This window comes from Argopecten irradians, chromosome 16, assembly GCF_041381155.1.
Source record: "Argopecten irradians isolate NY chromosome 16, Ai_NY, whole genome shotgun sequence".
Taxonomy (NCBI): domain Eukaryota; kingdom Metazoa; phylum Mollusca; class Bivalvia; order Pectinida; family Pectinidae; genus Argopecten; species Argopecten irradians.
Genome location: NC_091149.1, coordinates 14934704 through 14960932, shown reverse-complemented (window position 1 = coordinate 14960932; position 26229 = coordinate 14934704). Strand labels below are relative to the sequence as shown.

Sequence of the window (26229 nt, the reverse complement as noted above, 5' to 3'; positions counted from 1 at the left end):
AGCGAGTTGTAATAGGTGGGTACGGAGAAATAAAATACGTTTGCCGGGATTCGGATAGCGACGTTACAAACGTATGACGTCACAGAAGGGACGGTCTACGTTAATTATTTTTTGTCAACAATTAGAATTTAAGTATGCTCAACATACATATCATTTCTAAACAACATCACGAAAACCATTTAAATTTTAAATCAAAAATCCTAAAGGAACAATAGCCATAAAACACTACAAAACGTTAAGGAAAATTAAGTGGTGCATAAAACACATTAAAGTGTACATTAATTATATCTTAAAATATTTTCAAATTCTATATATAGTTCGCAGTTTAATCGATAATGTGTCGGTTTGGTTTGGTTTAATAGGTCATCGGAGCAAAAGGGTCAGGATGACATATTGTGAACATGCTTCGTCCGTCGTCGTATGATGTCAAACGTGCAGAAACCCTTCTTCAAACAACCTCTTCTAAATAACTGAAAGGCTCAGTGTTCTCATATTATATATGTAGTATGATGTGATAAAAGGCTATCATGTTTGTTTAAATGATAAACCGCCACTCAAGACCGTCACTGAAGGTCACAAGTATCAAAATGGCTAAACTCTTCAAACGACATCTTGTCAATAACTAAGTGGCCTATATACCTGATATTGAGCCTGTGATATGCTGGTAAAAAGGGCTATCAAGTGTTTTGGAACGAACGCGTTGACTTTCATTCAAGGTCACAGCTGTCAAATATAGCAGAAATTAATATACATTACTTTAATATTTAGTTGAAGAAAAGTTAAACATGTTCAGTGTTTGATTCTGTCTTGCCCTACTGTATATGTTGCCTGTGCTGACTATTTTGTGAATTGTCAAATGACCGTTTAGAAAATGGTCCTCTTTTATGTTGAGTTATATCTACGTCCTATATACAGTAAAAGTCAATTAAAGCAATTGTTGGAGATTTTACAAGACCAGAACGAGCTTATGTCCATGCCGTGTACGTTTACTTTCTAGTTGTGGTCAAACTTAAGCTTGTGGATGTTGAGTTTAAATGAAAATACAAATAACTTTAAAAAAAATACTAGATCACACATGAAAGCCCACGAAACATGGATTTGGTATCTCACAGGTTGTCTCAGTTATAGGTACGAAGCAAGTAATTACCAAGAAATCACAAAACGAACATATCGCAATCTTCTTATCTAATAATTATTATAATTATTCACATACACATGTAAATTGCACAAGAGGCGTAACGGTGAATAAATGACCGTACCTGCTGTGTAGAGGAATAAATCAATTTGCAAAAAAAACGAGACATGTGACTGCGAGAATAGGTCATTCTCAGGTAAACTAATACATTAACTGATATATACAAATTAATGAATAATTTGTCTTTCCAGTTACAAATAAATAAATGCTTTTACAAATGCAATATGAGTGCTATCCAATGCTTAGTTTTAGAGAAGTTGACAAAATTTTTGATAGTGCCCTTCAGACCCAAGGGGGTCAGCCCAAGCATTTGAACAGTTTTCAGTCAGTACCCCATAAGGATGCTAGCAGTCACATTTTGATAAATTCCGATCAGCGGTTTTGTTCACGGACGGACAGACTGGCTGACGGACATACGCTCACTTTGGTTCTTCGGAGGCGCAATAGGCGCAGCAGGTACATTTCTGAACAACATTTTTTCTCAACATATATGAAGATGATTTTGCATTTGACTATTTGATTAATTCTCAGCTGAATGTTAAAATAAACATTAATTTACTTGACAAACTCTTTCAAAATCATACTGTAGACAATTTGGTTCCTACTTAAAATTTCTGCCAATACATCACCTCCGGCTAATTTCATATCAATTACCAGTAAATCAAGTAATCGTTTTTATAAAATGCAAATAATTTAAACAGGCTTTTTACGATCGTAAACATCGTTACTATTACATCTTTTGATAACAGGTCTACGAATTATTGCAAAACAACAAGACAGATTAAGCAAGGTTAAGATATTCTTCAGACCAAATGTGTTCAAAACCGATTGAAATGCTGTGTGAAAAGCTGCAAAATAATTCTGGTTAAACATTTAAACAGACTGGTAAATATGGATTTAATATGTAATTTTACAAATCACTTTCAATCAGTTTGGTTAAAGTCAAATTCTTTGTCGCTCCTCACAAGAATCGTTTTTGGTTCTTTACAACATAATTCGATAACAGGCTATTCATTCCTGTTTCATGCTCATGCGTATGATGTGGGGACAGGGGAGGCGCAACTATCTCAAAACTTCCTGGTCATTGTCGTCTAAACTTATAACAAATACCAAAGAGTTCCGTACACACTTCATTCACCAATGTCCAATACAGGTAACCGTCATTCACCCCCAGTCGTTGAAATACACTTTTACAGTACAATAGGCTTATTTATGAGAAGCTAGCAGTCTATATTCGGCGCTCTATTGCTCATGACATTTACAATGTAACATTATTCAAAGTTGACATAATTGTAGGTTTAATTTAGAATTTAAAAAAAAGTTTTTCCCCCCCAAAATTACTAACACATTAATATTATGGTTCCCTGTTCCTCGAGCTTTATACCACATCTTGTTTCTGACAAGTCCTCAGATAAATCTCACTCGTTCCATGGTTGGTGCCGTCGGTCGCTCTTTACATATAACTTTTCTTTTCGATTCAGCGTTTCTTGCGTTCACGGTCTCGTTCCTCTGCATTTTCGCCATTGGCATACCTGTGAGAGATCAATGCGTCAGATGAATTTACAAGAAGTAGGTGTGACTCCTAAAGCTGACAATGCAAATTAAAAAATGTTCATTTGAGATTGAAAAAAAAATAATGAAGATTTTTTTTTTCAAAATTTGTTTCTGAGACAGCCCCTTGCGTTGCTAAGGACGGACAGACGCCATTTTGTTTGAACTCTGCTTGGAAACGAGACGCCTACCGATCCCTATATAAAGCGCGTGAATCGACACACGTGCGCTCAGTCATGTACATAAACACCTAGAAGTTGTCCACTGTGTATCACCTACTGATACATAAACAAAACCCCTTATCTGTAAATGTGTGTAGGGCTTGTTTTAGCAAGCAAACGTCAACTCTTCTAAGTTGTCATTTAGATGTTTCACAAATTTAACTTTCCACACAAATGAATAGAAATCCTAATATTAATCCGTCCACATACATTTATCTCCACGCATACTATCGTACCCGATGTACTCGACTGTGCGTGAAATATCTAACGTATATTTTTAGTGTTTTATTAGCTCGTATTTGACATATTTTGGGATCTAGCTGACAATATTACTTCAATGAAAACATTGTCAGGTGAGTGCAGTGTTTATTTTTATTTTAGTTTAACAATGTTATTTGCTATTAGAATTTCCGAGATTGTTTTTACGTTATAATCAAAATGGATCTCGCACGTGGAAAGAAGGTATTAATCAATTCATTACTTTTAATTCAACTGTATAGATCTATATATGATTCTTAGAGACTTTATATGAGAAAACATTGAAAGTACCAACCATTTTATTATTATGACATGGCCTTAGGTTACATGTAAATACGTCTTGGGTATAAAAACAGTAGATCTAGAGCCGGTCAGGTGTTAGTTGTTACACCTTGAACAGCAAGCGTTCGACTGATCGCACGTGTGTGTGATTCACGCGCTTTATATATATTATTCCCGATTCTAATATTTTTGCGGGCGTTTATATTCATTTAACTTCTTCCATCAAACTTTTACTAAATCTTCAAATATTTTTTATGTCCGCTTTCAAACGTTTCCTGCCATCCTCTTCGGTTTGTTCCGGAACTACAAAAAACACCAAGTTGTTTTCACACTGATTTCTGATATTTCCTGCAAAATTTCACATTTTAGTTTGATTAACTGTTCGCATTCAGCAATACGCTCCTCGAATTGTGCCATGATTTCACTGCAGCGACTCTCAATTTACCGGTCGGCCAGGATACTTTTCTGGACTATACATCTACACGGACAACAGAACAACAGCGAGTCCGATTGAGACAAACTCTCAAATGATGTTTTTTCCATATCCAAACACCGTGTACAGAAGTGATCGTGACACCGATCACACTTCAAAAGAATTGTCTTCTTTGCAAACAGGACAGTACATAGCTTACATTTTAACTGTTAGTGATCAAATGTCCACGGATCTTTGAAAACTTCTTTCGATGAAGGTTTCCGCTGGGATTCTGTCTCGGATCCCGATGTTGAAGCTGTTATCGCCCTGATTACGCTCCGTCGGTCCGACTTCCGGTTTCGTTTTTCTTCCTTTTCAAGGATTATCCACCATAAAAGTAAGAATTTTATACAAGCGGTGTATATTTATACGTTCTAGATCAATTCATGCTGAATTCAATGGATATAAACCGTAAAAAACGGTAAATATCGCTGATTTTTACCACGTTGGCTATGAAACTCCCACAAACACGACCGTTACCATAGCGTGAAGTCATAATCACTTGGTAGCCCAGTATGCTACAGGCCAAATATATATGTACCTTGGGCCTTTCAGTCATTGAGATGAAGTCGTTAGAATGACAAAATTACGAACGGCGCATGACGACGAATGACGAAGCATGATTACTATAGGTCATCCTGAATGGCGAAAATATAAAGAAGGTATAGATCCTTTTATTAAAAAAAAACAAGGCTCAGTCTAATGAATTATTTGGTAATGGCGGTCAATTACCTCATTTGTGTTGTCGTAACCCTAATTGTTCTATTCATATTATGCTTCCATATACCCAAATATCAATGAAATGTATTTTCTTTTCATTTTCCATACTTTATATAGACACAAGTACATGGGTATTTACAAAGGCTCCAAATAGAATTTTAGGTATTTCTTTACCAGTCCCCACAACTTTTAATATGCAAGCATTTAACAGATGAAAGACGCTTTTGAATATCTTTGACCAAATGGAGCCAATATAATGCTGCTATCTAATCTTGACCTTCATGAAACAAATGGTTATTCAATCTTGTCTAACATATGTTGATGACTTATAATGTGTCACCAAGGACTAGGAAGAAATTTAGTAACATTGAACTCGATCAGATAACCCTGAACATCGCTCTTGCCCAAGATATTTTATTTATATATAAACTCAATGAAACAATAAATAACAAATGAGTGGATTCATAATTATTTGACCTGAATAAAATAACTGAAATATAGGATTTTTTGTGATGTCACGGAGAAAAGGGCGGGATTAAGCTGCAGTCAACAGCGCGCTTTTTCTGAATGGCTGTTGTGTATGGATAAGCATGACGGTAGTATAATTTTGACCGCGAATAACACACGGTAAATTAAATAAGTGTATCTGTCGTTATGGTTGATTTAATTCATCAAAGAAAATATTGTAAATATATGGATTAACCTCTTACATTGCTTACTTTTTGTACTTTATGAGATGATAAACCCAATAGGGCAGTCGCTAAATTATACGCAATTTACTTCGTGCTCCATTGGACATCACATAAACTAAGCAAAGTAAGAGGTTAATCCCTAATTAATGTTTCGTTAGTAGCTTTATTTAGAATATAAATCCCAATTTCCCAGATAACACAAAAATCATCACATTTTAAGAATAACACAGAAATCTTCCAGTGATCTGCGACTGAATTTCACGTTTAACTCATTTTATTTAATTATTTATTTTTTTTTACGGACGTATGAATTCTATTAGCAAGTATTGGAGCGAATAACGTTTATGCAACACAGCAGATGGTGGTTTCCTTCTACATCCAATCACTTGGTTAGTTTTATGATTTCAGATTATGGTCCTGTGTTTGAAATGGTTGGATCTTTCGCACACTGAATGTTTACAAGCAAACACTCACTAGTGTATTTAATTTTAAACGGAACTCATTAGACATCGTCACTAATCATAAACATACAAAATGACGCTTCTTTCCCATTGCTGTATAAAATATTTTTGAGTTTTACATGAATATAAATAAATTCTTATTTTTCCAAATGTGATAAGAAACAATACTCATTTACAGAGTTATAATATGTATAAGGTATCAGCTATTAGCCTGAACATCACTTTCATCAGCACCATCATCAACCTCATCAGCACCATCGTCAACATCATCAGCATCATCGCCAACCTCATTTTTACCATCGTCAACCTTTTCATCACCATCGTTAACCTCATCATCACCATCGTCAACATCATCGTCAACTTCATCATCAACATCATCAGCACCATCATCATCACCATCGTCAACCTCATTAGCACCATCGCCAACCTCATCAGCACCATCGTAAACCTCATCATCACCCTCATCATCACCATCGTCAACCTCATCAGCACCATCGTCAATCTCATTAACACGATCGTCAACCTCATCATCACCATCGTCAACCTCATCAGCACCATCGTCAATCTCATTAACACTATCGTCAACCTCATTAATACCATCGTCAACTTCATCAGCACCATCGTCAACCTCATCATCACCATCGTCAACCTCATCAGCACCATCGTCTACCTCATTATCACCATCGTCAACTTCATCATCAACCTCATCATCACCATCCCCAGCACCATCGTTAACCTCATCACACTATCATCAACCTCATCATCACTATCATCAACCTCATCATCACCATCGTCAACATCATCATAACCATCGTCAACCGCATCATCACCATCACCAGCACCATCGTTGACCTCATCATCACCATTGTCAACCTCATCAGCTTCATCGTCAACCTCATCATTATGTTCAATACAAAAATATAATTTCATATTTCATGTATATTTTTCTGATGATAGTCTAAAGTCTACAATCATAGTTGATATCCTTACGAACCGTATGCCGTAGGTTAAAGTTGTATGTGCCATAACTGCTAAAAAATTGACGTTTTTTGCGTCATAAACCATACCATAAGGTTTGTTGAATTAATTTGTGAACATTATTAAAATGCCTTCAGATGTCTTATAAACCTTAATTACAATACAGAAATTGTGTGCTGTAAAAACGTGTGTTTTCTATGAGTTATGTATATTTAAGTGGAACTTACATGGTGAAGCCACAAATTTGCTAATAGCTAATAACACCGTTAAAATGTGAAATGAAGTTGTTGACCACAATTTGGCCTCATGGTTTGACTGAATGTACTTATTTCACTTCACTGTTGATGTAAATACAACAATGAGCTGATTTGAACTTGTAAAACAAGGACATACTCATTCAGATCCCCCGCCAATGGAGATATCAAAGCTGAAGTAAGTTTGATTGTGGAGACTTATGTGTATGAAAAAAACCAGGAAAAGGGAAGTTAAGCTAAAGAAAGATGGAGTATAACTCAAGTAGAGCGGGGCTGCAATTGTTGAATCAGGTATACAGCCTTGGCATTTATATTAGACTATATACACAAAGATGGGTTGAGTTTTGCAGTAACATTTACCATTTACCATGATATTTTCAACAATGTTACCAATGGTAACGGAAAAAGTGCAAAAAATGAAAACCTAAAAATAGCAAAAGGTACTACTAGACCATAAAAAGAATGTGTCTATGAAGTTTCGTGGAAATATCTCTGCTGGTTTTAGAGTTATGCTCCGGAAATGAACCTGCTACAAAAATATGATATTTTCAGCAATGTTTCTATGGTTACAGAAAAAAGCACAAAAAGTGAAAACCTAAAAATAGCAAAAGGCACTACTAGACCATAAGACTAATGTGCCTATGGAGTTCCGTGCATATATCTCAACCGGTTTTCCAGTTATGCTGCGGAAACGAACCTGGTACAAAAATATGATATTTTCAGCAATGTTTCCATGGTTACGGAAAAAGTGCAAAAAATGAAAACCTAAAAATAGCAAAAGGCACTACTAGACCATAAGAACAATGTGTCTATGAAGTTTCATGGAAATATCTCTGCTGGTTTTAGAGTTGTGCTCCGGAAACGATTCTTACACAAAAATCTGCCATTTTCAGCAATGTTTCCATGGTTACAGAAAAAAGTACAAAAAGTGAAAACCTTAAAATAGCAAAAGGCACTACTAGACCATAAGACCAATGTGTCTATTAAGTTTCGTGGAAATATCTCTTCTGGTTTTAGAGTTATGCTCCGGAAACCATTCGTACGGACCGACGGACGGACGGACGGACGGAACCCATTTGTATATCCCTGGCCAACTTCGTTGGGCGGGGGATAATTAAAACCGTTGCATTAAAAGCACTGTTATTCTCAAAATGTTGGAAACTTTCGGTAATGAATAACATATTGAAAGCGCCTCTTGATTCGTGAGTGAAATACGGCACATATAACTTTAATGCGCCATGAAATAACGGTGTATAATCCATTGTTATAGATAGAAACAGCTGAATTCCCTTCAATCTTCACCATTATTAACTGGGGAATATTGTCATCACAGATAACATTCATTTCGTTGAAAATTTTAAACAAATGTTGTAGGGAAGCTCGGATATGGTAATACGGAAAAAAGGTAGTAGTTCATCACTGTCCCCCTTTTCCCCTTTTACTATCTCGAAATATATATCAATATATATATAGGGTATACTCATTTTATTGTTACGGAAGTACGCTTGAGAGATTTGCAAATATTAATAGCACTTCTTCTTTTATTACTAATTGACGTTTTTATCATTTGTAACAAGGGCGATGTATTGATGTATACACTGTTTTAGCTTCCCTGCTATGTACGAATTACATTACTTTTATCAAGTTTTGCAATATGTTATTTTAATGTTATTGAGACGAGACATGAAAACCTTCATCATCATTACGCAACCTAGTTTGAATAATTTACTACTAATGACGGCTTGATTTGGAAATAAAAATATTTTATTTTGCTTTTCAATGCTCAATCAGTACTTTATGCAACGAATTATTTTTATGATTTCTTCTCAAACTAAAATTAGAAACTCAAACTTTCCAATAATACTAAATCGTCTGCTTCTGTTTTTGTTATAGAGAAAAGGTACCTTTTGCCATCGGCGGAGCATCTTTAATTGAATATTAAAAATTCAAACAAGTGGTAAATTCTAAAAGAATTTAATTCAGTTTTATTAAAATTGGCGCGATCTACTATACATGATAACCTGATGCGGCGTAGCTGGTTATTTTCGCGTGTCAAAATTTATGCGAATAGGTTAGATCAAAAAGAGGGAAAAAATGAGCAGTCATTAGATGGTGGGCTATTCAAATCGCGTTTCGTCCGTAGTCCGTTCGTTAACTATTCTTGTTACCGATATTTCTCAGAAAGTACTAAAGGATCTTTTTTCAATTCGATATGTAGGTTTCCCTATGGCTCTAGTTGATCATATTGCATTTTGGGACCGTTCGGTAAACAAGGTGGACGCCAGGTAGCCATCTTAGATTTTGATCGTTAAAATTTGTTACCGCTATTTCTCAGAAAGTACTGCAAGGATATTTCTCAAATAACATATGTAGGTTGCCCAAGAGCCCTAGTTGTGCACATTGCATTTTAAACAGAAATGGCTACAAGGTAACCATCTTGGATTTTGAAAATTAAAAATTGTTACCATTATTTCTCAAAAAGTACTAAAGGAATCGTTGCAAGTTCATATCTAGGTTTTTCAAGAGCCATTGTTGTTTATTTTTCATTTTGGGACCGTAATCGTGTAATCGTAATCGATTGTAATTAATTACATTTTCTCAAGTAATCGACAGTAATCAGTAATTGAAGACAATTTCGATTACTTGTAATCGTAATCGATTACAGTGAAAATTCACTGTGTAATCGTAATTACATTTCAATTAATTATATCAATTATGAAGTTAAATTTGGCAGCCAGTATACTAAGTTTAGAAAGTGAAAGCGGTCACGTGGGGATATGATTGAAATGAAAAAAAAATACGATAAAGACGTCGCAGATTTTTTTCAATCAACCAGGGATCAAGTAACCGAGAACATGATTTGAAAGTGTACAAAGAACACTCAAGGCTGTGTATCTTTTACCCAGAGAGTCGTGAATACTTGGAACAGTATGTCTCCCTTCCAATGTTGTTCAGTCTACGACAGTTAAGCAATTTGAATATGAACTCAATTCACACTGGAAAAATCAGCCACAAAAGTATTTATACACTGAAAAAAAAAAAAATATAAATATTAAAGGTGTTAAAATAAATGAGCAAGTACATCTAATTGGTCAATATGCAGATGATGCCTTTTTATTCCTAGATGGTTCTCCTAGATCAACTTTTATCTAGCCTCATGTCTAAATTTAAATATACATAAATATCAGCTCGTATGGATAGGAAATAAAAAAAATATTCCGATGAGATCCTGTGTCCTGAGCATCAGTTTAATTGGTCTTCTGAAAATTTTAAAGTGTTAGGGGTCCAGTTTTCACTCAATCTGTCAGATATCATTGAAATTAACTATAAAGAAAAGCTTTCCAAAATCAAAAGATTTCTTGGAATGTGGTCTAAGAGAAACCTTACTCTGTTGAGGAAAATCACCATCATCAAAACATTTGCACTACCTCTTTTAACCCATCTTCTCTCTACTTTGCCGAATCCCGATAGAAAATGGTTAAATAAAATCAACGCAGTGTTCTATAGATTCATATAGGGATATAACCCTGATAGAATAAAACGTAACACTCTGATTCTGGATTATGAGGCGGGTGGATTAAGGATGATTCACATTGAGAGTTTAATTCAAACTTAAGTGGATTAAAATAATTGATAATGAAGATGTGGATTGGCAATCTCTAGCCAAGATAACTTTTAAGAAGTTTGGAGGTGAAAGGATGTGGAACTTAGGGAAAGAGAAACTTGAAGAAATAGCAAAGAATATTACAAATAAGTTTTGGAAAGATGTTACACTAGCATGGGCAGAATACAACGATTTATCCCCTATTCTTGAAACTGATCTTCTTAATTATGTTCCTGTGCCACTCTTTAGACAATTTATTTTTCATGAAAGAGAAGGGATTACAATAGTGAAATATCTTTTAAATAACAACTTAGAATTCCTATCTTTTAATGATATAAAAATAAAATGTAATCAGCTAAATTTTTTGCAGTATTTTTCATTAGTGGGTAAGCTACCTAAAGATAAATAAGATAGAGTGAGAAGAGGAAATGCAAAAGGCAACAATGTAATTATAAACTTATTTCAGAATAATTTAAAATTAACAGATTTGAAATATGTATATAAATCTCTTCTGAGAAGTTATAAACACTTCCCTATAGAAAAGTACGGTGGCTGGGAGCGGACATGAAATAAATTATTGCGTGGGAACGAAATACTATTGCGTTCGAACGAAATATTATTGCGTGGGAACGAAATACTATTGCGTGGGACGCACGCAATAATATTTCGTTCCCACGCAATAATTTTATTTATTTCATGTCCGCTCCCAGCCACCGTAGAAAAGCAACAAAAATGGATTGGAAAACTTTATATAGACCCAAATGAGGAATTAGACTAGAGGAAAATTTATACACGTAGTTTTAAGATGACTATGGATACAAGAATTCAAAATCTACATTATAAAATTCTCAATAGAATTCTAACTACAATTACTTTTTTACATCAAATTAATGTAATTGATGATGATTTATGTAACTTCTGTAAGAACTCTCCAGAGACTTTTGAACACTTACTGCTTTATTGTGGCAAAGTATACAAAATATGGATGAATTCAAAAATTGCTTAAATAATATAAGCCAAAACAACTTTCATATGGGTGAAGATTTGGGAATAAGAGATATACTATTTATTTGTGAAATCGGACCACCTGTTATTAATCATTTGATACTAATAATCAAATACCATATTTATAACTGTCGCTTCAGGAAGATCCAACCAAATTTTGAGAGCTGTAAGAAACAGTTTTGTAAAATAAAACAAATTGAAAAAATAGTGGCTACTGAAAATAACACTGTTAATGAATTTACCCAAAAATGGTTCCTCTTGACTATTTAACTACTTTATTATTATATTTTTAAATAAAAAAATCTGAAAAACAAACATTTTTTTTTTTTTTTATATTATGGGCAACTAGATATTTTTCCTGTGCTAAAAAAGTGTTGTTTATGTTTGTGTTATTTTGTTATTGTTTTGTTGTATCCTATACATGTGACATATGTGAAACTATCTATGTACCAATTATGATTACAACAAAATTAGCTCTTCAAGAATGTCAATATCTCATACTAACCTAGCCAATAAATTGTAAAAAAATATCTTAAAGAAAATGTGCTTATGTCATATATGAGCCTTCTTATGTATGAAATCTTATAAGGATTAATTCATTGGCTTCTATTAAAATTACACATATACAATGCATGTATATATATATGGCATGTGTGAATATATGTATATGAGTTAATTTAATTTCCCTAGATCGCATATGCAAAATTGTTTTACTTCTTAATTTTTATTAACCAGTTTTAACTGACCCTTGTGGAAACACAATGGACTTTTATGGGTCAGGTTACTGCTGAAGATAAATAATGTGTGAAAAATTTATTCATGTATATGTTAAGTCAGTATTAGGGCACAACAGTGTGATTACGTATATGTATAATACATGTAATATATATGTGTGCTGGTATAGGGAAATGAGAAATGGAACAATTGTTTTAGTTGCACATATGTCGAGTGCTATGGATATGTATGTAGTGTTTGTTTTTGTTTGTTTTTCGTAATGTCTAAAGTCATGTAGTTCGTAATGTAAGTGTGCCATACATATATGTATTTTTGAGGTTCCCCATTGATGATTGATACTGTACCTAGCGTCTTTTGTACACATACATGTAAGCGGTTATATATACTTTATATCAATTGATCCTATCTACGAATGTTACAGATTTGTCTGATTCTTTTTCAGTGCTCAGTTCTATGTCACTAAAATTGTGATATCAAAATCAAGGAATATGTGACATAGCATATATATAAATGATTACATGTATGAATAAAAGAGAAACCTTCTCACTTATTTTAAATGTGTAGATATATATTTGTGCTCAATTTTATGCCACAAGAATTTTAAAAAAGATATGATGTCATAATTAACAAATAGGTGACATAACATCAATAGAAACCCTTTCACTTAATTAGATTTTGAAGTAATTGTGCCCATGTTTTTGCCATCTTAGATTTTAGTAGTTTGTTACCACTATTTCTCAGACCTTATTGAAGGAATCTGTCTCAAATTTCATCTAAAGGTTCCCGTAGGGCAATAGTTGTGCATATTTTATTTTAGGACCTTTTTACTTACAAGATAGATGACAGGTTGTCATCTTGGATTTTGATAGCTGAGATTTGTTACATGTAACGCTATTTCTCAGAAAGTACTAAAGTGATTATTCTTAATATTCATCTGTAGGTTCCTCTAGTGCCCTAGTTGTGAATAATTTGCATTTTGGGATCAATCCGTCAAGATTGCCGACCAGCCGCTTTGATTTTTGTATTTTAAGTTTGTTACCTTTTTTCTGATAAAGTATTGAAGGGATCTGTCTCAACTTTCATCTGAAGGTTCTCCTAGGGCTTCAGTTGTGCATATTGTATTTTAGGACCGATTGTTTAACAATATGGCCGACTGCTTGCCATCTTGGATTTTCATAACTGATGTTTTTAACGCCATTTCTCAGAAAGTACTCAAGGGATTTTTCTCAATATTTATTTGTAGGTTTCTCTTGGGCCAAAGTTGTGCATATTGCATTGGGGACTGATCGGTCAACAACCATCTTTGATTTTGATAGTCGAAGTTCGTTACCGCTATTTCTCAGAAAGTATTGAAGTGATCTGCCTCAAATTTCACATGCAGGTTCCCCTAGGGCTTTTGTTGTGCATAATGCATGTTGGATCGATCGGCTATTTCTCAGAAAATACTGAAGGGATCGGTCCATTACTACATGTGCAGGTTCCTCTATGACCCAAGTTGTGCAAATTCACTTATTGGGACCAATAAGTGAATAAGATGGCCGATAGGCCGCAATCTTGAATTTTGATAAATGAACTTTGTTACCGCTATCTTTTTAGAAAGAACTGAAGCAATCCATCCAAAATTTCATATTCAGGTTGTCCTAAAGCCGTAGTTGTGCACATTGCATTATTGGACCGACTGGTGAACAAGAATTTTGATATTTAAAGTTTGTTACCAAATTTTTTCAGAAAGTACAGAATGAATCTGTCTCAAATGTTAACGGCCAGCTTTTATACAGCGAGATGTTCTTTGAAGTAGGGAAGGTTGTTTCTCTGAGCTGTAACACTGGGTATCGGATACTCACGGGTCCGCCGGAATGTTTAGGGACAGGATCATGGACCGACTCAGCTTGTGGTAAGCGGAAACATCGCATGCAAACACCAAATATTGTTTTCTCTTCTGTTGTATGATCTTTTTCTTTCAAAAAGATAATTATTCAATTATTAGCAATATATTTCCCTTTCCCAGAAGGGCTCTTATTCCAATATCCATATTTGATAATTTTGCTTTTAAACAAAAAAAATTAAATCGTCTTTACTTAACTACAGATGTGTTTTGAATTTGCGCTTGCATACATGTCAATCATTCGCATCCATTCAAAATAATTATATCATATTAATTAGTTTCAACACATATTAATATATCAAGGAAGACAACTCTTAATAAAACATTCACAAGGAGACATATTTGTTTCATAATTCTAACATTAGCTGCAACACAGAATTTACGCACTATAACAATTTTATTTTTATACCTTATATCTGTTCAAATGGAATTATGTCTTAAAAAATCTGACTTTACAGTATCTAAAGATACTAAAAAAATTTAAATGAAATTTTATAGAATTGTAATTGAAGTATAGTAATTCTAAAAATGTTTGTAATTTTTGGTGGCGAATGGTTCATGAGTATAGAAAACTATTTCTTTTGAACTAATCAATCATGAAACAAGAAAAAATACTTGTCAGCAATTTAATGTGTTACATGAAAGAATAACAGAAATGAGAAACCAGCAGCTAATACAATATTATACAGAGATGGTTTACAATGTCTAAAGTAATTGGTGGTGGTACAAGAGTAGTACGATGATTTAAAGTGTTACTTATCTGTATGTGAATGTCCTGGTATAGTCCTTTATCCTTCCAGGTTTCAAATTAACAATAATCACAAATTCACGAGGAAAATGAATGTCCACAGATGATTTGTAAAGTTTCAGGCAATATGAATAAATCCACACAAAGTGTTGTAATAATCCACAGATAAAGTCACAATAGCTCTCCCAATAGAATCTTATGTGGCGCTGTACAATTCTTGATATGTCTAATTACAGGTCTCATTACAGTTCTGATTAGACTTGGACAGCTGGAGTATATATAACTAAACCCTTATTCAAGAATATTCGAGAACCTTCTACTTCTTGGAATATCTAACTAAAAACAGTAAACAAATATATACACAGAACTTTCTGGAAATAGACCATTCTAGATCCCTACTTATAATCAACATGTTTACAAACATATTTGTTTATGTATGATAATATTCTAGAAAGTTCTATAACCTAATTTAATCATATGAACTTTATAGGATGTATCAATAATAAAGCTATATGAGTTATCTCCCTTATCTAATAACTACATGTATTGAGTGTCATACATAACAAATGAATTCCCTCAAATATAGAGGTAAAGTCTTGAAAAACGTTCGAAATTATTTATTGCAGTTCAGGTATGTGATTTTGAGACGACATGTAACGCCCTTGTGACGGATTCGACAGCTGATAGTGTTTAGTAGAAAACACAGTAAGAACGACATCAGATTATACAGGATGTACTGAAGATCATACTACAGGTCTGAATTAAAATTCATCATAATGTTGTTTCCCTACAATAGGCATGTGGTGCAACAGGGGTTGTGGTTTTTGGGGAATAGTTCCACTATATAATTAGTGATAACATAAAGATACTGCAGTATTCCAAAGCACGTACTTCATTCATACTACACACCATTTACACGAGCCCGATTACTAATTAATGTAATCAAACAAAATAAATGGTCATTCCCGACAGTATTTACGTGATGTTTATGTGACCTAATAACTCATATATGACTGTTTCAGGCGGTGGTAATTACTACTATTTCGAGGCCTCAAGCCCAAGACAACAAGGTGACACTGCACGATTGGAGACAACTTTTTCTGTGCCGATCGGTGTACAAATCTGCGTGTCCCTCTGGTATCATATGTATGGGCGCTCTATGGGGAGTCTTAGGATTAGCACTAAGGTGAGATTATTAAACGCATTGCGATTGCGGCACCAAATAAACAGTAAGGTGAGATGATCAAACGCATTCTGAATACCAGAGTTACTTCCCTTTGTTTCAAACTATAGTGACGTAAACAGCATTCCCACTGCGATGAATATGCTACTACAATTTTTTTTTTAAACTTAGATTACATTTTGTTAAATAATCAATGTAAAAGTTAAACTATATATTTTGACACTTTGGTAGGTTTCAAAAAGGAAGTGTTTTTTTTGTATTCAACTCTGGAAATATGTCACATATTTAAAGATAGGAAATAACTTTTTAATATTTTGTACTTTACATATGTATTTTGGTTTTGGACAACATGGGCACGTCATACATAAGCATTATACACATACGTGGAATGCACAGACATGTTTGTGCATGTGCTTTTTCTGTTTACATTATCAATGATTCAGAAATATGAAGTTATCTAAGCTACAGCGATTTATGAATATTTTGATGACCCAACAATAATACCGACAAGGCTTTAATTGTTATAATTTACGAATGTCGTGGCTATATACGCAGTGGAATTAAAAAGGTTTTGTAATACCGCTCCACTACGATGTTCTACGATACGCTATAATATTAGATCTGACAACTCCTCAGCATATCCCCTGTATTGAGCCTATCAAAGTGTCGTCTATGAAATATATGGTGTGACCAAAACTCTCGGAAGTGTAAACGTCTATTACTACCATCTGAAATGTCAATTCTAGAACAGGAGGCATGCAGAGGTGACCCTGAACGGGGAATTATTATATCTTCCATTGGAGCGTATCCTAGAGTATCGTCGTGAAGCGTATTAACAAAAAAACCTTTTCATTAGTTTGTTTGTTTGATTAATAAACGTCCTATTAACAGCTATGGTCAAGTAAGGACGGCCTCCCATGTATGCGGTGTGTGTATGTTGTGCGAGATGCATGTTTTGGGAGACTGAGGTATATTCATGTTGTGCTTTCTTGTATAGTGGAACCCTTGCCCTTTTTATAGTGCTATATCACTGGAACATGCCGCCGAAGACACCAAGTAACACACCCCACATTGTCACATTATACTGACAACGGACGAACAGTCGTCCGACTCCATGTATGCTGAGCGCTAAGCAGGAGCAGAAACTACCACTTTTATAGGCTTTGGTGTGTCTCGGCTAGGGGACAGAACCCAGAGCCTTCCTCACAAGGGCGAACGCTCAACTCAAGGCCAAAAGTGAGGCGGTGCCAAGGGAGGCATTAGGAAAGATAAAGTCAGTTAGGAAGAAGAGAAAAGATAAGATCCTAAATTTAGTCGCCTTTTACGATCATGCAATAGGGACAGCAGATACAATTCTAATGCCCTACCTACAGGGCCAATTAGATTGCAGATATATGCTATAACTATTAAAGATATACGTCTGGCGACATGCTTAAGTAATATAGCAGTAAAAACTGGTAGAAACAGTTCCAAAATTAAATAAATCACAAAAGTTCATCCACATTCCGCGCCACAATTTGCACATAGGACGCTGTCATTAAACGGCCCGACTGTTAATATGACGTTAAATCTAAGGAACTAAACAACGCATTCACGCACAAGACTCATGCAACGCCTATTACTTTAATAGGATGTTTTTTTAGCCACTCAACCAATCTTTAACGATGCTCCACCACCTACGAATATTTTTTTTCTCTCCATCAAATGCCAGAAGACGAAGTAGTATTTTTCTTCACTTACAAAAGTTACTTACTTTACACCATTACCATTCTCGAAACGTTTGAGCGTCTTATTATACTTCAAGATCAAAATATTGAAAAATAACTGATTGCATAAAAAAACCATAGCCACTCTTTCATATCTACTGCTCTATATGGAATAAGTATAAGTACTGATTGTGCATGTACCAAAGTAATATTAATTATTTTAAATGCATGTTATTTAAATAGACACATATAACAAATTATACATTATGTTCAAATGATTGAAATATCGTTTATGTTCTGTCGGCGATGGATCATCTTTATTTGATCTTTAATTTTTTTTAATTGATATTACAGGATTCTGCCGGGACACAAACAAACTCACAGGTTATTGCTAGTGGAGACCAAGGACAACAATGGCACCAATCATCAAAGACCTTTCCTGCACAAAATAACACAGTCTGGATAGTCATTGAAGGCATAAGGGGCTCAGCTACAAAATCAGACATCTGTATTGATGATATTGAGATATATGCATGCTGACAAAATGTCATGAAATGAATTGCAAAGGAAAAATGACTTTCTTTCAAATATGACCTGTGTCATGATGACTGATGAATGAGTCCTGTTCAAAGTTTCATTAGTCTATGTTTGTAAATTAGGATATTGAGATATATGTCTGCTGCGAAATGAATTACAAAGGACAAATATCTTTCTTTCAAATATGACCTATGCCATGAATGAGTGATGAATGTGTCCTGGTCCAAGTTTCATTATTGTAAGTTTGTAAATTTCTTTCATAAGTGGTGAGGAATGTGTATTGGTGATGGTCTTGAATTTTCCTTTTGTGTTATATCAGCAACTTATGAGATATTGGTACAGCATGTAATTGGTGCTAGAAGAGAACTATTTATACAATATAATATAAAACATGAAACGTTCGTTGTTTAGACATTTTTGTTGTCTTCGTGGTGTGTTGTGAAACCGTGAACATTTAAACGACAATCTGATTAAAATACAGATCCTTATAACCACTCCGTTACTGGTGTAGAGATCGTAAGTAATCGGAAGCCCTGGAATATCGAGGATGTCTCTGCTCCTGCTTAGCGCTCAGCATACAGAGAGTGGGGCGACTGGTTCGCCCGTTGTCAGTATAATGTATAAAAAGGGCAACAGTTACACTATACAAGAAGACACAACACGAATATACCGCAGTCTCCCATAACACGCACCTCGCACTTCACACACGCTGCACACTGCATATATGGGAGGCCGTCCTTACATGACTTATAGCTGTTAACAGGGACGTTAATTAATCAAACAAACAAACAAACATAAATTTTGACAGAAAATATTTTGTTAATCAAACGATAAAATATACATTTTAATATTGATCTGCACTTCTTCCACTACAGGAAACCTGTCTTCCAGCAATTTAAGGAAGCATTCGTTTGGAAAATTTAAATTTCTTTATATGTTATATTTAGCACGAGTATAACGTACACAAAAGTCACGACAGTACTTTTTGAACTTTCATCTCTTGACAGGAGTTTAATGTATTCCATTTTGTTGAATTGTGAATTTTGATTCAATGCCTTTATCATCAAAGCTCCACAATATACAGATCTTAATTCTAAAATCGATACTGCAGTAAGTGATAGAGCAAAATCGAATAATTTACAGAAGCAATTTTAAAGAAGGGCAAATGACACAGATATTTTTACATTCTGAATATTTGCAATAGCTACTTACTACATTACTGCATGATTTATCTATTTTTTTTTCAAAAATGTTTGCATTCATGTATTATATTGCAATATCTTAATCCGTTCAGACGGTTATTTAATAGCGAGTAACATCTTTAAAAGATAAATTTCTTCCTGTCCTGTATGTGGGCCAATTAACATGACCGTGGAGGAAGGGAGAACTCTATATTGTCAAGTAACCGTATGAATATTTATGAATAGTTTATTAGCAATACTGAGAATGCATGTATTGACATTAATATAATTTTTAAAAGAAGATACATTTAACTAATAAGTGATAATAATGATATGACACAATCATGATGGTGAGGGTGATTATGTGAGGTCATTTGTGTTTGATAATAAAGATGATAATGCCACATGATAGCATGCATGTATGGGATAATGTGTGTAAGCTATGAATGAAAGCGCATGTAGTGTTCTTATATAACTGTTTTATAAAATCATAAGCGATACAATTTTTTCTATATTTCCATAATTTTCAGACTAATTGAGTTAACAGGGAAAATCAATATAACTATAGCATTACCTCTCACTACAGGAACAGGAAAGCAATAGGTTAGGCAAGGCACCCTCGTCAGCCAATACATTGTCTGAACTCTACACTGTAGCTGAGAGGTTATATATTGACTCTAAAGACTTATAATATCATAGCAGCATAATATACGGTGTATTTGAAAACTCAGAATTAAGATATTAACAGTAAATTCCTGGTATGAATAAAGTGCGTCGCGTGGATCCCCTCCTGTGAGAGGTCACAGTTGTGTAAGCCCTGTTTTGGTTTTTTGGGGAAAAAAATCAGCATTGCTGTATATTACAGTAACATTTGTCGTATTGTGTATACCGAGGTCAGTGCACAAACATTGTTCTTATTTCACTATTGTTATTCTAGGTATTTTTAGCTCAGCAACCATAAGTGATTTTCATTGTGCACAATCTAATTAAAAGACATATTCTCATTCTCTCGTCGTTGCATTGAGTATCTGACAACGTCACATCCGGGGTGTTACCTTCTGGTGACCTTTATACAAAATGTATTTCCCTCGCCGAGTTATGTCTACTAACAATATTCCGACAGTTCATGGAATTTAATCTCGGAAGGCCGGCCTTACATGACCCTGGCTGTTAACAGGACATAAATGTAATCAGACGAAGAAATAAAACAATCCGTCTTCCAAAACATCGATTCGTCGATTATATATTTTTCCCCACAACATGATATATCATTGGGAATGTTTTATGACTAAATACACATTTTACAATACATATTTTACACTATGCACATAGATTTTTTTCCCGATGAGTGTAAGGGTGTAATAACGGTTATGACATACATTTTTATTTTGCGTTATATCATATAAGCATTTCTTATTTTTCAGTATAATCCCGTAAAACTATAATCTCTTATGAGTGGTTTATCAATGAAATCATTTCAGCCAATCGGAGGCGATGGTACAAATGTGACGTCATTTTTTTCTAGATGATAACATAACTTGTTTAGCCATTTGCTAAAAAAACTGAATAATTTATGATAGCAATGTGAAATGTTCAATGTCCATATAGTCTATTAAATATTTTGATTGATTGAAATATTACAACAATTTATTTGTAGTACCTATTCGTATTTGTGAAATCTTTGTAACGCGCTCCACGGTATATGAAGATAGCTTCTGCTATCGTAGCCAATATGATAATTAGAAAAAAAATGTGATGCCATTACTTGTAAGTAGGATTTGTCCCTAATTTAACTATACTAATAAATGTGATACGTCACATTTGATCTCATAATGAAGATATTAATATTTAAATCAATAGAAATTAAGAACACTCATTTTTCAATTTTCATTATAGACAGATCAATACCAGTTTTATAAAAGATAATGTAAGCTTTCTTTCTTAGCATCTTGATGTTATTATTTCAGAAGTAAACGTGAAAACACACATGCTAAGAGAGTTATTTTTATACATTTACATTTTCACTGCAGTCCAACTATGTAACCCTACCAAGCGCACTTTGCATTCATACAGTCTATGAACCACAGCCGCTTATTATGACGTCATTATTATGACGTCACCATTGTCATACCAGCGATCATGGAAAATGACAGTTCAAATGGCTGTTCCATCCTTGACGAAAACGAAAGACTTTATTCATTATAGATGCACAATCCTTTTTTTATTTCACCATCAAATTGTAACCAAAATGTAAATATAAGTATTGAACGTATTTCAGTTGGCATTCAAACCCATATGAAATCCAAATGGATAGAGGCATATTCCATGAAGCGCGCTAGCTTGAAATTATGGTTGATGTTGATGTTTTTTTTCTTCAAAAAGTGATAGACAAAATTTCACGAGTGCTTCGAAATATCAAAAAGACTCGATGTAAAGGTCAAGAATGGATATGGATATGGGGACGGCTATAGTGGCTGAACTAGACATTTTCCTTATCGACAATCATTTAACTACGGCAGATTTACTGTACACTGTGAATTGACTGACAAAGTACTATCCATGTTCAACATTGTTGGCTACAATGGATTTATTTATTGATGCGGAGGTCAGTTAACATGAATTCTACTACAAAAGACGGTGTTATTTCAGATATTTTTTATAATTCTAAAAACGTTTTGTTTGAACCAATAGAATAAAAAGAACTTGATTAATCATATAGAGAATACATGGTTAGTATCTTAAAATGCAAGGGTGTTTTTGGTTCGAGACATAGGAAACCTTTATTTTAAGATACTAACCGTGTATTATGTTTATCCTGCAACCATTTTGACATTCAAAACGAATGTAAAATATCAGTTATTTACTTTGCTTCGCTCGAAGCGAGACGCTTCTTTGATGCAGAGGAAAAGATTCAAAAACCGAATGGGAGTGTACTCATTTTTACTACCGCGGTAAATATGTAAACGCATTCGCAAACAGTACCAGTAATTCTATTCCGTGTGTAAGATGACTGAAACAATATGGAAATACTCAAAAACGATGATAATAACCCACCAAGTAATTACTTTACAGTACATACCTTCGCCATGAGCCTAGAAAAAGAAGACGCCACCATACGAGATTTTCGATACATTGTAAAACTGACGTCATTCCGGTGAATGTGACGTCACTATTTAGCAGATCTGAATGACGTTTCATTCACCGGAGGGTTAAAGTTCAGGGTCAAGCTAGAAAATGTTCCGTCAGATGTGGAACAAATTCACGTGATTGTATTGACGGATAAAGTATTTTGTATTGACGGACAAAGCACACGTTTATCTGACATTAAATATCGGTAAGTATGTGGGGCAGTTGCAGGATAAAAAAACCGTATGATAAGGATTTTTTTAATTAAAAAAAAAATAGGTTCTAAACGTGACATGGGAATTTTCCATAATCAGCTTCCTTTAAATATCTACAAAATAAAACCACGCGTGGATAAGTGCACCTTTCACATATGAATAATTGTCCTAAATTCTCACGGCAAACATTGACATACTACAAGCATTTTGAAGGATGACTCGGCGAAACAACGCACAATAAAATGACCACGTTATAGTGTACATAATGTAGTAAAGTAACTAATATCTAGTTTATGATTCGTAGCCCTTGATAATTTTTCCTATACATTTTGTGCCGGTATTTTAGCTATAATTTTAACACGTCACGCTTTAAGGCGTTTATTTCTACTTCGAAAGATTCAAATGGCTGCTAAATAATATTCAGTTAATAAAAATATTTAATATATCAAGCAATGCTACTGGGTCGGCATGACGATTATTTTCCAATATGAATTTCTCGTCATAAACACCTCATTTATCTTTTTGACTGAAATCATTGCGATTACCTTTTATGATTTAGGAGATGAGGCAATCACTACCTTTTGTAATCTGAAACAAACTCGATATTCAACAATAATACGTTTGTTTTTCAATTGAATCTATTATTAGATAAAAAATCGATATTATGTAATCAAAATATTTAATGAAAATTCCTTTCCATGATTGGGAGAAATATTTAAGTTATATGTGCCGTATTTTTATATTCACGAATTAAGATGTTATAATTTATTTTTTTTATTCATCACAAACAGTTACCAATATTATGGAAATACAATACTTTCATCGCAAAGGTTTTAATTTTACATGCACAAATAAGAGGAACTGAGAATGCTTTTTGGTAGGATTGACTCAATTCCGATATCTGCATTGATAATAAAGATTTTTTTCTGCTGATGCAGTGCAGAAGCACATAGTCGCAACGCTACTAAGACTTTAAATATATGTAGTAGCAACGGATATCATGTACATGCATATACACATCATATCCCTCATTTCAAAAAGTGGTTCCTACTCAAAATCAGATTAATACAGATATTAATGATATTGAATATTTTAGAGTTGATGCATGCACAAATTGCAACGATACTTGAGATTTAAATATTATGTAGTAATAACGAATTTTACATACATGTATATAGCTTTAATCCCTCATTTTGAAGGGTGGTAGCGACCAAATCATATATTTCCATTGATGATGTCGAAAAAATTTAAAGTTGATACTTTGTAGAAATTCTAGCGAGACAGCTGCAACGAAAATTGGGATATGTAAATTATTTGAAACGACAGTCACTGGCAATTTCATGCGCTAATAGGTGGATAGATAGATTTTGCTTCATTGCCTATGGTTGGAGATTTACATCAATCATGTCTTATGTTTACATCAAATCAAAACAACAAATATACAAAATCGTAGAAGAGTGTTCATCATTGCTAAACATTGTGTAATTGATAAACATTGTGATTGAAGAAGTGCAATTCCTATTTATCATTGAATGTTTAGGTGTGTGGCCAGACAAGTGCTGATATTTATGTGCAATATATGTGTGTGCATGAGTGTGCGAATAGTCCAATCCTTTTATAATACTATTTCTAAATTAACATTATGTTTTTCTGTGTATGAGAACAATATTTTGTCAAAGTCTCATAAAAAGGGGTCATGTTTTTGTGAATTCTGTATCACCAAGAAAGTGAATGTTTATGTGTAAAATTTTTCAGAATGTTTTACCTATCTGAGGTGACTTCATCATTTTGTACCCAAATCAGATGTAATGTTCAGTACATATATTGTAAAGTTCATCCTATGAGATCAATACAGGCACCAGATCAGCGATATTTATCATCATCAAAGACCACTATTCGTGGTTCAAGTATATGTACATAATGAATTTTTTTGTTTGTTTGTTTGTTTGATTAATTAACGTCCTATTAACAGCTATGGTCATGTAAGGACGGCCTCCCATGTATGCAGTGCTTGTGTGTATGTTGTGCGAGGTGCATGTTTTGGGAGACTGCGGTATATTCGTGTTGTCTTCTTGTATAGTGGAACTGTTGCCCTTTTTATAGTGCCATATCACTGGAGCATGCCGCCGAAGACACCAAGCAACACACCCCACCCGGTCACATTATACTGACAACGGGCGAACCAGTTGTCCCACTCCCTGTATGCTGAGCGCTAAGCAGGAGCAGAAACTACCACTTTTATAGACTTTGGTGTGTCTCGGCCAGGGGACAGAACCCAGAGCCTTCCTCACAGGGCGAGCGCTCAACTAAAGTCCAAAAGTGAGGTGGTGTCAAGGGAGACGTTAGGAAGAATAAAGTAATTTAGGAAGAAAGAAAAGATAAGATCCTAAATTTAGTCGCCTCTTACGATCATGCAACAGGGGCAGCAGGTACACTTCTAACGCCCTACCTGCAGGGTATCTTTCGACTGGTAGAATTTTGACAGTACATCGTGACTTTTGAAAAGGCCGGACACTGGACTAGAAAATGAATCGTTATATTATCAGTATCTTTCTTCATATTTTACATGTCACCGTGTTTTTTTTTTTATAACGGTATGATATTTTTACCAGTTCGCCAATCTTTCATGTTTAATTCGGGTATTCTAGACTCAGTAGCCACAGCTGGTTAGGACCATGAGTGTAGTGAATTGAATTGTATGTTGGTAGTCTTTTCGAAGATATCATAGCGTATTGCTAGTTTTCATAATACAACCCCTCGACTGTTTTTCTGCAAAAGTTCTTCCATGTTGTTCACGAAGGACAAAAACCATCGAACACGTAGTCCAGCAACAGAGATGAGATGCTGAGTTTGCCCGCAATGATGAATATATCGTGAACAAAACTTTCTAGAGATGAAGACGTTTGCTCGAAATATATGCCCTTTTTTTGGGCAGTGGTTATGCTGACTCTTTAACTGGTGCAAGATCGCCAGCATTTTCACTGTGTGGCGTAATTCTGACGAATCCCCACAATAGGGAAACTTCATCTCGAAACTTCATCACTTGCCTTTTCCTTCGGAGCTGTGTCACTGTGTCGATTGCCTTGTCTGTAGCTTTCGCAATACGATTTCTATTTATACCCGTTGTTTTACTTATCAAAGTTCCACATCTGTATTTCTTTGTTATCCTGCCCCATATGATGTTGCGTACAAGTTTCTGTTTTCCCGGTTTGTTGATTTG

At 34.4% G+C, this 26229-nt stretch overlaps 1 protein-coding gene across 2 annotated transcripts; it reads left to right on the top strand.

Annotated features, from left to right (window-relative positions):
- The first annotated feature begins 1149 nt into the window (after window positions 1-1149).
- Window positions 1150-18884, top strand: LOC138310613 (MAM domain-containing glycosylphosphatidylinositol anchor protein 2-like). Of its 2 annotated transcripts, XR_011206459.1 has the most exons (5): window positions 1150-1651; window positions 14157-14322; window positions 15688-15815; window positions 16084-16247; window positions 18305-18884. XR_011206459.1 is itself a non-coding variant. In XM_069251892.1 (4 exons), exons 2-4 carry the CDS (start codon window positions 14211-14213, stop codon window positions 18488-18490), a joined length of 462 nt encoding a protein of 153 aa, XP_069107993.1. In that variant the 5' UTR covers window positions 1156-1651; window positions 14157-14210; the 3' UTR covers window positions 18491-18884. The 2 variants fall into 2 exon arrangements, 1 of the variants encoding a protein (XP_069107993.1); XM_069251892.1 differs by lacking the exon at window positions 15688-15815 and having other exon boundaries at window positions 1156-1651.
- The last annotated feature ends 7345 nt before the right edge of the window (window positions 18885-26229 follow it).

What these genes read in the sequence shown, in the direction of transcription:
- LOC138310613 (XM_069251892.1), top strand. Translation starts at nt 14,211, where the DNA reads ATGTTCTTTGAAGTAGGGAAGGTTGTTTCTCTGAGCTGTAACACTGGG. An exon ending in ATGGACCGACTCAGCTTGTG is followed by an intron (nt 14,323 to 16,083) that starts GTAAGCGGAAAC and finishes TGACTGTTTCAG; the next exon opens with GCGGTGGTAATTACTACTAT. An exon ending in GTCTTAGGATTAGCACTAAG is followed by an intron (nt 16,248 to 18,304) that starts GTGAGATTATTA and finishes TTGATATTACAG; the next exon opens with GATTCTGCCGGGACACAAAC.